We start from the raw sequence: 16,652 nt of genomic DNA, 5'->3' as shown, positions 1-16,652 counted from the left end.
TTTATTTTACAGGCAACTTTGTGTTTATTTTAACTAGGTACAATAGCTATTAAATAGTTTAATAACTATTTAATAGCTACCTAGTTAAAATAATTACAAAATTACCTGTAAAATAAATCCTAACCTAAGTTACAAATACACTACACTATCAATAAATTAATTAAATAAATTAGCTAAACTAAAATATAATTAAATAAACTAATCTATAATACAAAAAAAACCAAACACTAAATTACAGAAAAAAAAAAAATTACAAGAAGTTTAAACTAATTACACCTAATCCAAGCCCCCTAATAAAATAAAAAAGCCCCCCAAAATAATAAAATGCCCTACCCTATTCTAAATTAAAAAGTAATCAGCTCTTTTACCAGCCCTTAAAAGGGCCTTCTGCGGGGCATTTCCCCAAAGTAATCAGCTCTTTTACCTGTAAATACAAATACAATACCCCCCGCAACATTAAAACCCACCACCCACATACCCCTACTCTAACCCACCCAAACCCCCCTTAAATAAACCTAACACTAACCCCCTGAAGATCTCCCTACCTTGAGTCGTCTTCACTCAGCCGAGCCGAATTCTTCATCCAAGCGGAGCAAGAAGATGTCCTCCATCTGGTAGAAGTCTTCATCCAAGCGGGGCAAGAAGAAGTCCTCCATCCAGTAGAAGTCTTCATCCAAGCGGGGTCTTCTATCTTCATCCATCCGGAGTGGAGCCATCTTCCAGCCAGCCGACGCGGAGCCATCCTCTTCAACCGACGGACTAACGACGAATGACGGTTCCTTTAAGGGACGTCATCCAAGATGGCGTCCCTCGAATTCCGTTTGGCTGATAGGATTCTATCAGCCAATCGGAATTAAGGTAGGAAAAATCTGATTGGCTGATTCAATCAGCCAATCAGATTGAAGTTCAATCCGATTGGCTGATCCAATCAGCCAATCGGATTGACCTCGCATTCTATTGGCTGATCGGAACTTGGATTAGTTATATTGTAGCTATATTAGGGTTTATTTTATAGGTAAGTATTTAGTTTTAAATAGGAATAATTTATTTAATTATAGTACATTTATTTAGATTAATTTAAATTATATTTAATTAAGGGGGGTGTTAGGGTTAGACTTAGGTTTAGGGGTTAATAAATGTATTATAGTAGTGGCGACGTTGGGGGAGGCAGATTAGGGGTTAATATTTGTAGGTAGGTGGCGGTGATGTTAGGGAGGGCAGATTAGGGGTTAATACTATTTATTATAGTGTTTGCGAGGCGGGAGTGCGGCGGTTTAGGGGTTAATACATTTATTATCGTGGCGGCGAGGTCCGGTCGGCAGATTAGGGGTTAATAAGTGTAGGTAGGTGGCGGCGACGTTGGGGGGCAGATAAGGGGTTAATAAATATAATATAGGTGTCGGCGATGTTAAGGGCAGTAGATTAGGGGTTCATAGCTATAATGTAGGTTGCGGCGGTGTCCGGAGCGGCAGATTAGGCTGTTAATAATATAATGCAGGTGTCAGGGATAGCGGGGGCAGCAGATTAGGGGATAATAAGTATAAGATTAGGGGTGTTTAGACTCGGGGTTCATGTTAGGGTGTTAGGTGTAGACTTAGAGAATGTTTCCCCATAGGAAACAATGGAGCTGCGTTAGGAGCTGAATGCTGTTTTTTTGCAGGTGTTAGGTTTTTTTCAGCCAGCTCAGCCCCATTGTTTCCTATGGGGATATCGTGCACGAGCACGTTTTTCCAGCTTACAGCTGACTTAAGCAACGCTGGTATTTTTCTTTTGTAATTCAGAAAGAGCATGCAATTTTAAGCAACTTTCTAATTTACCCCTATTATCACTTTTTCTTCGTTCTCTTGCTATCATTATTTGAAAAAGAAGGCATCTAAGCTTTTATTTGGTTTCAGTACTCTGGACAGCACTTTTTTATTGGTGGATGAATTTATCCACCAATCAGCAAGGACAACCCAGGTTGTTCACCAAAAATGGGCCGGCATCTAAACTTACATTCTTGCATTTCAAATAAAGATACCAAGAGAATGAAGAAAATTTGATAATAGGAGTAAATTAGAAAGTTGCTTAAAATTTAATGCTCAATCTGAATCACGAAAGAAAATTTTTGGGTACAGTGTCCCTTTAAGGGAGCGCTGGTAAAAAAAGCAGCGTTAGCACCGCGGGTCTTTACCGACAAAACTCTAAATCTAGGCGATATTTTTTAAAAAAAATACAAATATCTGGCTATTTTTGGATTATGATATATAATTAAGATTTTTCATATAACATTTTTTTCTTTGTCTTATGCAATTTTCTGATATTTCTTTGATTTTTTTGATTGAAGAACAGCAGCAATTTATTCACCCAAACTTTCATTTTTATCAGGTATATCCAACTCATGTACACAAGCAAACCTAAAAATGTGTCCTCTGGGGTGACCAAAACTCAAAAGAGCCCTCTGGATGGGAGAATGACCTGCAACCTTAACTAAATCCTCATGCCACTAGACATAGAAAATATATTATAATTTGGGTGTTTAATTAAAGGGCCAGAATAGTTTAAAAATTACATGGTCTGATAAGTAACAGCATGTCATTTTAAGACTATAGACCCTGATCTACTATGTGTTTAACCCCAGCAAAGGGGTTCACATAGTAGAAGTGCCGCTCAGGACCCACGGAGCATGGCTGGTCCCAAGTGGCACTTCGACTGTGTGTTTAACTTCTTTGCAGGGGTTAAACACAGAGTAGTGTAGGGTCGATAGTCTTAAAATTACATACTGTAATAAATTAGAGCATTTCATTTTCAACTATTATGGCCCTTTATTAGTCATAAATTTATATGCAGCCCTTAAAGCTTTAAAAATATTCACCTGCTGCCCCCATCAGTGTTCCCTCTAAGGCCAGTTTTGAGAGTGGCTCAGCAGTGCAACAGTTAATAAGGGAACCACATCTTGTAGTTTGCATTCTGTAGTGTTTGCTAAATGTGCTAATTAACTATTTCACTGCTGGGCCACGGACAAAACTGGCCTTAGAGGGAACACCGTTACTAATTTAGACCAATTTCTGCCTCTTGCTAGGGCATATATGGTGGTTTGTGTACTTTAGATACTACACAGAAGATAAATGTAACAGGAGATTGGACTATAGTTTTTATCTGTATAACCACTTTATTATGCATCATCCAATGAGACCTCACATCTTGTTTAAACATATGTTTGGTTTCACTGTGTGTTTTTCATATGTGATGTGATCTGTTAACCTCATTTAAGTAATTACTTGTATCCATGGGCACTATGCCTCCCTCCTTTATCTCACAATAATAATAAAACAGCCTACAGAACCTTTTGTCACTTGAGATTCAGAGAAAAAATTCCACTCAAAACAAAAACGCAACTTGGTAATGACATGCGCAAAAATCACAGCCAACAGGAGCAAATGGTGGGTCAGAGCTTGCTGTGGTCAACTGCAGTCATAATACTGTGATTAATATGGATTGCTCAGAAACACCAAGCATGGCATCAAAATGATGTACCCATATTAATAACATAACAGGTTGTAATGAGAGATTTCTTCCCTGAAAGTCCTGGGAACCATAATATAAACAATAAAAGGTAAAGAAAACAAAATATAATAAATAAAAAGTCACTGCACATACACTTTTTTGTTGTTCAAAAACAACATTGCATTTAAAATGCCATCTACAGACTTTTTGTAATATAGTATTAGGCCCCGAGGCGCGGCAGAGACCACACTGTTGTGGCTGGCAGGGCCGGTGGGTGCACTAAGCTCAGGGGGGCCACGCTAAGGGAACTTCATGACTGGCAGTCCAGGGTGCGCTGTCTCTTAGATGCCGAGTCCTGAAGTGGAATGCCATAAGAATAGTGTTTTTTGTATGTCTTTGGTGCCAAGTCTGAATGGGAGGTATTTTGTTTTAAAACAATAGCAATCCTGTTTCTGACCTGCCCTCCTGACACTGTACACAGAACCGTAAGGTTAAAAAACATAAACCAAAGGTCTCGCCCCCCACTCACCTCTCATCTATATCCTGGAATAGACAACTTGGAGTGTGGGTGGTTATAAAGATACGTTTATCTGCTGGTATCCGTGGGGCTAAAACAAAATAAAGACATGCTGTATTATTATTCAGTCCAGATCATTTTAGTAATAATCCAAGGAACTGAGTTTTAAACACTAACAACTAGCAACCGAGTGTTGTCACAAGGCTAAGTACTGTACTTTATTATGCTATTCCTACTTCTTTTCAGAGGAGCCAGCACATTCAAAGATTTCTAGGTTTCGTAATTAATACAATGACACTGTTTGTATTGCACTAAATTTGCAAAATAAATCAATATCAGCCAAACCAATTGAAATACAAAACTATTTGGCTTGAATATAATTAGCAATGGAAAAAAACTTATTTAAAATACAAACATAAGTCTGAAGCGGCAATTTCACATATATTTAACACTCTGCAACAGGTATAACAAATAATTGGGAACACATCAAGATACAAAAAGATTTACAGGATCTGCTAACCAGGAGTTATAACAGTGATAGATGAAAACATCACCCTGGTGAGACAGCATCAAGAAGAAAAACATATAAGGGATTCCTTTTCTTTTTATCATAGATTTGACATGAATTCTGGGAAATGGGATTCTTTAAAATGTATATATAAAAGCCTGCAGCCCCATTTCACAGTTATTTCTGCAAATCCGTGCTGCTAACATACTGTTCTCTGTGTTAAGTATGTACAATATAACTTGCCCTTGTACGCACCTTCATACCCAGAGTGCATCCTCCCTGCAAACAGAACACAACACAATTGCTCCTCCATGTTATCTCCATCCTTCATACGGATCAAGTATGGCATCATACGGAAGGGCTGATAACAGATTTCTTTATGTGACTCCCGTCCACAGCTGCTAAGAAATAAAGAGCTGTAAAACATTCTTCAGTTGGGCACAGTGTTCCCCAATTATAATATAACTTTTAATTAAATTCATGAGCAAATACACATGTTTTAGCAAAGTAATCCTCATGCCTGTTACCCCTCATGTATCTGCTCCTGTCTAATTTACTCTACCAATTTACTTTTTCATCCTCACCACCTTTAATGCCCTATTGTTTTAATCATTATTATTTACTTTGCTTTGGAGACCAATAAACACGTTTAAACAGCTGCAACAGAGATGAAACCCAGTCAATGTGATTTCCACACAGATAAAAACAATTTCAAGACAAAGCATTCAGAAAATTGATAAGCTCACACAGGGTGGATTTGATTTAAATACAATTTAAATCACTAGCAGTAAGACTCAGTTGAAATCAATTTAAAACCAAAAATTATGTTTACCTGATAAATGTATTTATTTCTTGATACGGTGAGTCCACGGAATCATCAATTACTGTTGTGATTATCACTCCTGGCCAGCAGGAGGAGGCAAAGAGCACCACAGCAAAGCTGTTAAGTATCACTTCCCTTCCCACAACCCCCAGTCATTCATCCAAAGGAAAAGCAGAGAAAAAAAATAACACAAGGTGCAGAGGTGCCTGAGGTTTATATAAAAAAAACCTGTCGGAAAAAACAGGGAGTGCCGTGAACTCACTGTGTCAAGAAATAAATAAATTTATCAGGTAAGCATAAATTTTGTTTTCTTTCTTAAGACACGGTGAGTCTATGGAATAATCATTTACTGTTGGGAATCAATACCCAAGCTAGAGGACATAGATGATTAGGGAGGGCAAGACAGGTAACCTAAACAGAAGGCACCACTGCTTGCAGAACCTTTCTCCCAAAAGAAGCCTTAGCCAAGGCAAAAGTATCAAATTTATTGAATTTAGAAAAAGTGTGCAAAGAAGACCAAGTCACAGCCTTACAAATCTGTTCTACAGAGGCCTCATTCTTGAAGGCCCAAGAAGACACCGCCCTAGTGTAGTGAGCTGTAATTCTCTCAGGAGGCTGCTGTCCAGCAGTCTCATAAGCCATATGAATACAATTTCTCAACCAGAGAGAAAGAGAAGTGGCAGCAGCTCTCTGGCCCTTACGTTTTCCAGAAAAGCAACCAAACAATGCAGGGGACTGACGAAAGTACTTCGTAACCTGCAGATAGAATTAAAGAGCCCGCACAACATCTAAGTTGTGCAACAAACGTTCTTTATGAGAAGGATTAGGACAGAGAGAAAGAGCAACAATTTCCTGATTAATATTTCTGTCCGAAACAACATTTGGAAGAAAACCAAACTTGGTACCGAGTACTGGCTTATCTGCATGAAATATGATATAAGGAGAATTACACTGCAATGCGGAGAGTTCAGAAACCCTCCGAGCAGAAGAAATAGCCCTAAGCTTCACATCCTCCTTGCACTGAGGCAAAGAGAATGACTGAGGTTGTGGGAAGGGAAGTGATACTTAACAGTTTTGCTGTGGTGCTCTTTGCCTCCTCCTGCTGGCCAGGAGTGATATTCCCAACAGTAACTGATGATTCCGTGGACTTACCGTGTCTTAAGAAAGAAATCATGGTTTTCTACATAAAGGTTTCATTTTTAGAATAATAACTTTAATTTTTCCAGTTATATAAAACAAATACTGCTTTAGTTATATACGATTAGAAATACATAGATAGATCATTGAATTTAAATAACTTATTGGGAGTTGAACTATCTCCAGTTTATTAGGTTGATATTTGAACAACTTTTCAGCTGTACTTTATTAGAAGGAGAAAAATAATGATTACCTTAATAATAACAATTAAACAGGGCCGGACTGGGGAATTAGACCGGCCCTGGAAATGTGTATAGACTGTCCAAGCCCCGCCCCTCAAGCCAAGCCCTGCCCTCTCCAGCCCCGCCCCTTTAACATACCCATATATAAAATTATTACTTACAAAATGTATATTGTTTTAGGAGATGTACCACACACCCAGTGGTGCTCACTGTGTCACTGCTATCCCAGAACATCAGTCAGGGCTGCACCCCTGAGACCTATTCCTACTTCTCTTCAGGGGAGCCAGCACATTCAAAGATTTCTAGGTTTCGTAATTAATACAATGACACTGTTTGTATTGCACTAAATTTGCAAAATAAATATCAGCCAAACCAATTGAAATACAAAACTATTTGCCTTGAATATAATTGGCAATGGAAAAAAACTTATTTAAAATACAAACATAAGTCTGAAGCAGCAATTTCACATATATTTAACACTCTGCAACAGGTATAACAAATAATTGGGAACACATCAAGATACAAAATAATTTTACAGCACAGGGTCTCTTCAACTCCTTTTCTTTAAATTGCCCACTACCTCTCAATAACCAAAGCTATCCGATAAAACACAAATTCTAAAGCAATTATTTAATCCCTCTATTATTTAAGTCTAACATCATCAAGTGCCTAATATAATGTACATTCTAGCTATGTTACACTACCCTACACAATTAGAAGATCTGTCACAGATCATAACAATCTCAACCCCTATATTACTTGCAAATTATTATATCCTTGGTTAACAATATTCACCAGCTGCCGGCTCACCGGGATTTTTCCCGGTATCCCGGCGGCCCAATCCGGCCCCGCAATTTAAATAGTTTTATTTAACTGAAACAATAACATTATATATAATTTTTACTGCTTGCCCCTCCCTCCTCACAAGTAGGTCTTTGTGCAGATTAATTCCCCTCAAAAAAATCTTCTATTCATTGAGCTTCTTGAAACTTAGTAAAAGTTTATTCTGTGCACATAGATTTGCAGGAGAGCAATGGCATTAAAGGGACAATAAAGTCAAAATTAAACTTTAATGATTCAGATAGAACATGCAATGTTAACTTTTCTATTTTCTCGTCTTATTGAATTTGCTTCGTTCTCTGGATATCCATTGTTGAAAAGCATACATAGGTAGGCTCAGGAGCAATGCATTACTGTGAGCTAGTTGCTTGTCATTGGCTCACCAAATGTGTTCATCTAGCTCCCAATAGAGCTTTTCTCTCCTTCAACAAAGATACCAAGAAAATTAAGCAAATTTGATAAATGTAAATCTGAAAATTGTATGCTCTATCTGAATCATGAAAAAAAAAAAAATTGGGGTTTATGTCCCTTTAAGGTCTATTTCTCAACTCTGTATGTTAATGTTATAACATTTAGCTGTGAAGATGTATGTTATTTCTGCAGACACAAATTCACAGTTTTAAGAACTAAAAAAACAAGAATATGTGACTTCTAGACAGAAAAATTGCCAAAAATAATCTTACAGAGACCTCTGGGAGAGCATGAGACTGTGAATGGATTAATGGAATTCATTTGCCAAAAAATGAAATATTACAGCCATGAATATACAGCCTCATGCTACATAATTAAAAAGAATTCCTTATTTCAGGATAAATAATCTTTGGATTATAATGTTCCTTAAATAGAAACTAAATTTAGATTTTTCATCAAAAAAATAATAATTTTATTTAAAAAAAAAACATATTTAAAAAAAAACAAACAAAAAAAAATTCAATAAATAAAAATCTGATTTAAATAAAAAAATAATCCAATGTTTTTAATTTGTTAAATATTTTTTTTTTTTAATCCACCTGATCTTATAATAGGCATACTGTTAAATATTATATAAAAATGCGTAATACTATTAACCATATAAGTTACATACATGATATTAGCTACACACTACAGAACTAGAAACCTCACCTGATTCGGCAGTAAAATGATTTCTCCTCCAAACTCTCCATAGACACCAAGTCTAAAGAGAAATGAGAGGTTACACGCAAAATACACAGAAGATAACACATAACACAAATCTGTTAAAATGTACAGCTATGTGCAAATGTAGGCCTAGATTTAGAGTTTTGTCGTTAAGGACCCGCGTAGCTAACGCCGGCTTTTTTCTGGCCGCACCATAAAAATAACTCTGGTATTGAGAGTCCACATAAAGGCTGCGTTAGGCTCCAAAAAAGGAGCGTAGAGCATATTTAACGCAGCTTCAACTCTCGATACCAGAGTTGCTTACGCAAGCGGCCAGCCTCAAAAACGTGCTCGTGCACGATTCCCCCATAGAAAACAATGGGGCTGTTTGAGCTGAAAAAAAACCTAACATCTGCAAAAAAGCCGCGTTCAGCTCCTAACGCAGCCCCATTGTTTGCTATGCGGAAACACTTCCTACGTCTGCACCTAACACTCTAACATGTACCCCGAGTCTAAACACCCCTAACCTTACACTTATTAACCCCTATTCTGCTGCCCCCGCTATCGCTGACACCTGCATATTATTATTAACCCCTAATCTGCCGCTCCGTAAACCGCCGCTACTTACATTATCCTTATGTACCCCTAATCTGCTGCCCTAACATCGCCGACCCCTATATTATATTTATTAACCCCTAATCTGCCGCCCACAAGGTCGCCTCCACCTGCCTACACTTATTAACCCCTAATCTGCCGAGCGGACCGCACTGCTATTATTATAAAGTTATTAAACCCTAATCCGCCTCACTAACCCTATAATAAATAGTATTAACCCCTAATCTGCCCTCCCTAACATCGCCGACACCTAACTTCAATTATTAACCCCTAATCTGCCGACCGGAGCTCACCGCTATTCTAATAAATGTATTAACCCCTAAAGCTAAGTCTAACCCTAACACTAACACCCCCCTAAGTTAAATATAATTTTATTCTAACGAAATAAATTAACTCTTATTAAATAAATTATTCCTATTTAAAGCTAAATACTTATCTGTAAAATAAACCCTAATATAGCTACAATATAAATTATAATTACATTGTAGCTATTTTAGGATTAATATTTATTTTACAGGCAACTTTGTAATTATTTTAACCAGGTACAATAGCTATTAAATAGTTAAGAACTATTTAATAGTTACCTAGTTAAAATAATTACAAAATTACCTGTAAAATCAATCCTAACCTAAGTTACAATTAAACCTAACACTATACTATCATTAAATTAATTAAATAAAATACCTACAATTACCTACAATTAAACCTAACACTACACTATCAATACATTAATTAAATACAATATCTACAAATAACTACAATGAAATAAACTAACTAAAGTACAAAAAATAAAAAAGAACTAAGTTACAAAAAATAAAAAAATATCTACAAACATAAGAAAAATATTACAACAATTTTAAACTAATTACACCTACTCTAAGCCCCCTAATAAAACAACAAAGCCCCCAAAATAAAAAATGCCCTACCCTATTCTAAATTACTAAAGTTAAAAGCTCTTTTACCTTACCAGCCCTGAACAGGGCCCTTTGTGGGGCATGCCCCAAGAAGTTCAGCTCTTTTGCCTGTAAAAAAAACATACAATACCCCCCCCCCAACATTACAACCCACCACCCACATACCCCTAATCTAACCCAAACCCCCCTTAAATAAACCTAACACTAAGCCCCTGAAGATCTTCCTACCTTATCTTCACCATACCAGGTTCACCGATCCGTCCTGAAGAGCTCCTCCGATGTCCTGATCCAAGCCCAAGCTGAGGGGCGGAAGATGTCCATGATCCGGTAGAAGTCTTCATCCAAGCGGGGCAGAAGAGGTCTTCCATCCGATTGAAGTCTTCATCCAAGCGGGGCAGAAGAGATCTTCCATCCGATTGAAGTCTTCATCCAGGCGGCATCTTCTATCGACATCCATCTGGAGCGGAGCGGCAGCATCCTGAAGACCTCCGACGCGGAACATCCATCCTGGCCGACAACTAAACGACGAATGACGGTTCCTTTAAATGACGTCATCCAAGATGGCGTCCCTCGAATTCCGATTGGCTGATAGGATTCTATCAGCCAATCGGAATTAAGGTAGGAATATTCTGATTGGCTGATGGAATCAGCGAATCAGAATCAAGTTCAATCCGATTGGCTGATCCAATCAGCCAATCAGATTGAGCTTGCATTCTATTGGCTGTTCCAATCAGCCAATAGAATGCAAGCTAAATCTGATTGGCTGATTCCATCAGCCAATCAGAATATTCCTACCTTAATTCCGATTGGCTGATAGAATCCTATCAGCCAATCGGAATTCGAGGGACGCCATCTTGGATGACGTAATTTAAAGGAACCGCCATTCGTCGTTCAGTCGTCGGCCAGGGTGGATGTTCCGCGTCGGAGGTCTTCAGGATGCTGCCGCTCTGCTCCAGATGGATGTCGATAGAAGATGCCGCCTGGATGAAGACTTCAATCGGATGGAAGACCTCTAATGCCCCGCTTGGATGAAGACTTCAATCGGATGGAAGACCTCTTCTGCCCCGCTTGGATAAAGACTTCTACCGGATCATGGACATCTTCAGCCCCCCGCTTGGGCTTGGATCAGGACATCGGAGGAGCTCTTCAGGACGGATCGGTGAACCTGGTATGGTGAAGATAAGGTAGGAAGATCTTCAGGGGCTTAGTGTTAGGTTTATTTAAGGGGGGGTTTGGGTTAGATTAGGGGTATGTGGGTGGTGGGTTGTAATGTTGGGGGGGGGTATTGTATGGTTTTTTTACAGGCAAAAGAGCTGAACTTCTTGGGGCATGCCCCGCAAAGGGCCCTGTTCAGGGCTGGTAAGGTAAAAGAGCTTTTAACTTTAGTAATTTAGAATAGGGTAGGGCATTTTTTATTTTGGGGGGCTTTGTTGTTTTATTAGGGGGCTTAGAGTAGGTGTAATTAGTTTAAAATTGTTGTAATATTTTTCTTATGTTTGTAGATATTTTTTTATTTTTTGTAACTTAGTTCTTTTTTATTTTTTGTACTTTAGTTAGTTTATTTCATTGTAGTTATTTGTAGATAATGTATTGATAGTATAGTGTTAGGTTTAATTGTAGGTAATTGTAGGTATTTAATTTAATTAATTTAATGATAGTATAGTGTTAGGTTTAATTGTAACTTAGTTTAGGATTTATTTTACAGGTAATGTTGTAATTATTTTAACTAGGTAACTATTAAATAGTTCTTAACTATTTAATAGCTATTGTACCTGGTTAAAATAATTACAAAGTTGCCTGTAAAATAAATATTAATCCTAAAATAGCTACAATGTAATTATAATTTATATTGTAGCTATATTAGGATTTATTTTACAGGTAAGTATTTAGCTTTAAATAGGAATAATTTATTTAATAAGAGTTAATTTATTTCGTTAGATTAAAATTATATTTAACTTAGGGGGGTGTTAGTGTTAGACTTAGCTTTAGGGGTTAATACATTTATTAGAATAGCGGTGAGCTCCAGTCGGCAAATTAGGGGTTAATAATTGAAGTTAGGTGTCGGCGATGTTAGGGAGGGCAGATTAGGGGTTAATACTATTTATTATAGGGTTAGTGAGGCGGATTAGGGGTTAATAACTTTATTATAGTAGCGGTGCGGTCCGCTTGGCAGATTAGGGGTTAATAAGTGTAGGCAGGTGGAGGCGACGTTGAGGGGGGCAGATTAGGGGTTAATAAATATAATATAGGGGTCGGCGGTGTTAGGGGCAGCAGATCAGGGGTACATAAGGATAACGTAGGTGGCGGCGCTTTGCGGTCGGCAGATTAGGGGTTAATAAGTGTAGGTAGCTGGCGGCGACGTTGTGGGGGGCAGGTTAGGGGTACATAAATATAATATAGGGGTCGGCGGTGTTAGGGGCAGCAGATTAGGGGTACATAAGTATAACGTAGTTGGCGGTCGGCAGATTAGGGGTTAAAAAAATGTAATCGAGTGGCGGCGATGGGGGGGGGGCTTGGTTTAGGGGTACATAGGTAGTTTATGGGTGTTAGTGTACTTTAGAGCACAGTAGTTAAGAGCTTTATAAACCGGCGTTAGCCCAGAAAGCTCTTAACTACTGACTTTTTTCCTGCGGCTGGAGTTTTGTCGTTAGATTTCTAACGCTCACTTCAGCCACGACTCTAAATACCGGAGTTAGAAAAATCCCATTGAAAAGATAGGATACGCAATTGACGTAAGGGGATCTGCGGTATGGAAAAGTCGCGGCTGAAAAGTGAGCGTTAGACCCTTTTTTGAGTGACTCCAAATACCGGAGTTAGCCTAAAACCAGCGTTAGGAGCCTCTAACGCTGGTTTTCACGGCTAACGCCAAACTCCAAATCTAGGCCGTAGTTTGTTGATTTTCTAAGTGAAAAAAATTAACACAACCTATATTGTATTGGAATTCATTTTCCCAATGACTTCTTACAGTAGCTGCAGAGTATTACATGTATGGGAAAATGTTATTTTGTGTTTGTTTTTGCATTTGAACTATCTGTTTTGCTTATTGAAACCAAGACCCATTGTTCTCAAAGATATGCCCACTGAAATTGGCTGAGCCTACAGAAAGAGGAGACCTGCTCATGTTATTATTATTACTTTATTTATGAAGCGTCAATATATACTGCAGCGATGACCATAGATACAATTCATTTAAATAAAACAATGATATAAAACTTGTAAGAGAAAGGACAACATTTTACAAATGCATACAGGAGGAATTGAGGGCCCTATTCCCGTGGGAACTTACAATCAGGGCCTCCATTAAATATGCAGCGTTCCCCCGCAAAATCCTCCGCCGCCAGTTTTTATGCGATTTTGGTATTACATATACGGCGTAGCATACAAGTTACGCATGTATATTTCACCCATCGCTCACAATTATTACTCCCATAGGCTAACATGGGACCGCGTCGTAAATCGGTATCCAATATCCAGCGCAAGGCCTTACGTGGCGAAAATGGAGAAATCTTACTCCATTTTTACCTCGCCATAAAAGGCAGCCGTAGCAAGCCTTACTGGAGTAAGAGAAATCTTACTCAATTTTTGCCTCGCCATAAAAGGCAGCCGTAGCAGGCCTTGGGAGCACCGAAACTCCCAAAAATGCCTGCAAAAATAAACTAACACCTAACGCATGCGCAATGTCTATCTACCTGTCAACCGCAATCCCCCACCACAATAACTAATAAAGTCTATTAACCCCTAAATCCTCCAACCCCAACATTGCAAACTACCTCTTAAAACGATTAACCCCTAATCCGCCATTAACCCACAACGCAATAAACCTATTCAAGTATTAACCCCTAAACTGCCATAGTCCACATAGCCTATTAAATGTATTAACCCCTAATCTGCCGCCACCGCCAACGTCGCCGCCACTATAATAAAGTTATTAACCCCTAAACCTAAGTCTAACCCTAACACCCCCCTAACTTAATTATTATTTAAATAAATCTAAATAAATTTACTATTACTATTATTAACTAAATTATTCATATTTAAAACTAAATACTTACCTATAAAATAAACCCTAAGATAGCTACAATATAATTAATAATTACATTGTAGCTATTTTAGGATTTATTTTTATTTTACAGGCAACTTTGTATTTATTTTAACTAAGTACAATAGTAAAATAACTATTTAATAGCTACCTAGTTAAAATAAATACAAAATTGCCTGTAAAATAAATCCTAACCTAAGTTACAATTACACCTAACACTACACTATCATTAAATTAATTAAATTAATTAACTACAATTACCTCAAATTAAATACAATTAAATAAAATAAACTAGAAAAAAAAACACTAACTCACAGAAAATAAAAAAAAATTACAAGAAGTTTAAGCTAATTACACCTAATCTAAGCCCCCTAATAAAATAAAAAAGCCCCCCCAAAATAATAAAATTCCCTACCCTATACTAAATTATAAATAGCCCTTAAAAGGGCTTTTTGTAGGGCATTGCCCCAAAGTAATCAGCTCTTTTACCTGTAAAAAAAGAAATACAACCCCCCCAACATTAAAACCCACCACCCACACACCCAACCTTACTCTAAAACCCACCCAATCCCCCCTTAAAAAAAACTAACACTACCCCCTTGAAGATCACCCTACCTTGAGCCGTCTTCACCCAGTCGGGCAGAAGTCTTCATCCGATCCGGCCAGAAGTCTTCATCGAATCCAGGCAGAAGAGGTCCTCCAGACGGGCAGAAGTCTTCATCCAAGCGGCATCTTCTATCTTCTTCCATCAAGAGCGGAGCAGGTCCATCTTGAAGACATCCGACGCGGAGCATCCTCTTCGTTCGACGTCCAACTGAAAAATGAAGGTTCCTTTAAATGACGTCATCCAAGATGGCGTCCCTTCAATTGCGATTGGCTGATAGAATTCTATCAGCCAATCGAAATTAAGGTAGGAAAAATCCTATTGACTGATGCAATCAGCCAATCGGATTGAAGTTCAATCCGATTGGCTGATCCAATCAGCCAATAGGTTTGACCTCGCATTCTATTGGCTGTTCCAATCTCAACGTCCCATGCTTGACGGTTCCTTGCATCCATGTGGTTTCTTCTCTAAGAAATTGTCTCCAGCGAAGTGCAATTATGAAATTGGCGACAGGGAATTACTGGCCATAATTTTGAAACTTAAGGAATGGAGGCATCTTCTCGAGGGTACTAGCGTGCCAGTGCTCATTCTTACTGACCACAAGAATTTAACTTATCTATCTGAAGCAAAATGTTTGTCGCCCCGACAGGCCAGATGGGCGCTATTTTTGTCTTGGTTTAATTATGTGGTCTCCTACCTGCCTGGTAGTAAGAATGTTAGGGCTGATGCCCTTTCTTGACAATTTTCGCCTCTGTCCAAGGAGGAGTCTGTACCTACTCCTGTTATACCTCCTGACCATATTTTGGCTACCATACGTACTAATTTGACTTCTCCCTTGTGGGAGGAGATCCTGGCTGCACAAACCAATGCACCTCCTGAGAAACCTAGTGGTAAGTGTTTTGTTCCTGAGAATCTTCTAACTAAACTTTTGCACACTTACCACTATCCTAAAGCCGCAGGTCACCCAGGCAAGAACCAAATGATTTGGTCTGTCACAATTCTGGTGGCCAGGTCTTCGTTCTGATGTTGCTGCGTATGTTGCCTCCTGCTCAGTTTGTGCACAGAATAAGACTCCTCGACGTCTTCCTGTGGGTCTTCTTCAACCTATTGCTATGGTGAGCATCCTTGGACACATCTTTCCATGGACTTCATTGTCAAGCTCCCTGTTTCCAATGGCAATACTGTTATCCTTATGGTGGTTGACCGTTTTTCTAAAATGTCACATTGCATTCCCTTGATGAAGCTGCCTACCACTCAGGAGCTTGCTTCAATTTTTGCCCGGGAGGTCTTCCGTTTACATGGGTTACCCAAGGAGATAGTGTCGGACTGGGGTAGCCAGTTTGTCTCCAGATTTTGGTGTTCCTTTTGTGCTCAAATGGGGATCCAGCTTTCCTTCTCCTCGGCATATCACCCTCAATCCAATGGGGCTGCGGAACGGTCTAATCAAGCTCTGGAACAGTTCCTCCATTGCTATGTCTCAGATCACCACAATAATTGGTCTGAACTGTTACCTTGGGCAGAGTTTGCTCGTAATAGGGCTATTAATGCTTCCTCCAAGTTATCCCTGTTCATGGCGAATTATGGGTTTCAACCATCCTTGTTGCCCGATTCATTCATGTCTCAGGGTATTCCGGCTTTGGAGGAGCATCTCCGGCAACTCCGTTCCACGTGGGTGCAGATTCAGGATTGCCTTCATCGTTCTATGCAGCGCCAAAAGTTCCAGGCTGATCGCAGGCGTCTGCCTGCACCTTCCTACCAGGTTGGTGAGAGAGTTTGGCTGTCCTCCCACAACTTGAACCTTCGTGTGCCTT

General features: G+C 38.8%; 1 protein-coding gene across 1 annotated transcript in view; it reads right to left on the bottom strand.

Moving 5' to 3' along the window:
• The window catches only part of LOC128657214 (period circadian protein homolog 2-like), a 178,208-nt gene that overhangs the window by 121,763 nt on the left and 39,793 nt on the right, over window positions 1–16,652 (bottom strand). The window contains exons 6-8 of the mRNA XM_053711471.1: window positions 8,676–8,727; window positions 4,767–4,909; window positions 4,016–4,094 (exon numbers count right to left, since the gene is read on the bottom strand). Of these exons, the coding sequence (XP_053567446.1) occupies window positions 4,016–4,094; window positions 4,767–4,909; window positions 8,676–8,727 (274 nt within the window). The remainder of the gene's footprint in view (window positions 1–4,015; window positions 4,095–4,766; window positions 4,910–8,675; window positions 8,728–16,652) is intronic.

Source organism: Bombina bombina, chromosome 4 (genome assembly GCF_027579735.1).
Source record: "Bombina bombina isolate aBomBom1 chromosome 4, aBomBom1.pri, whole genome shotgun sequence".
In the NCBI taxonomy this organism is placed as follows: domain Eukaryota; kingdom Metazoa; phylum Chordata; class Amphibia; order Anura; family Bombinatoridae; genus Bombina; species Bombina bombina.
Note: the sequence above shows the minus strand (reverse complement) of the source record. Positions and strands in the feature narration are given on the sequence as shown.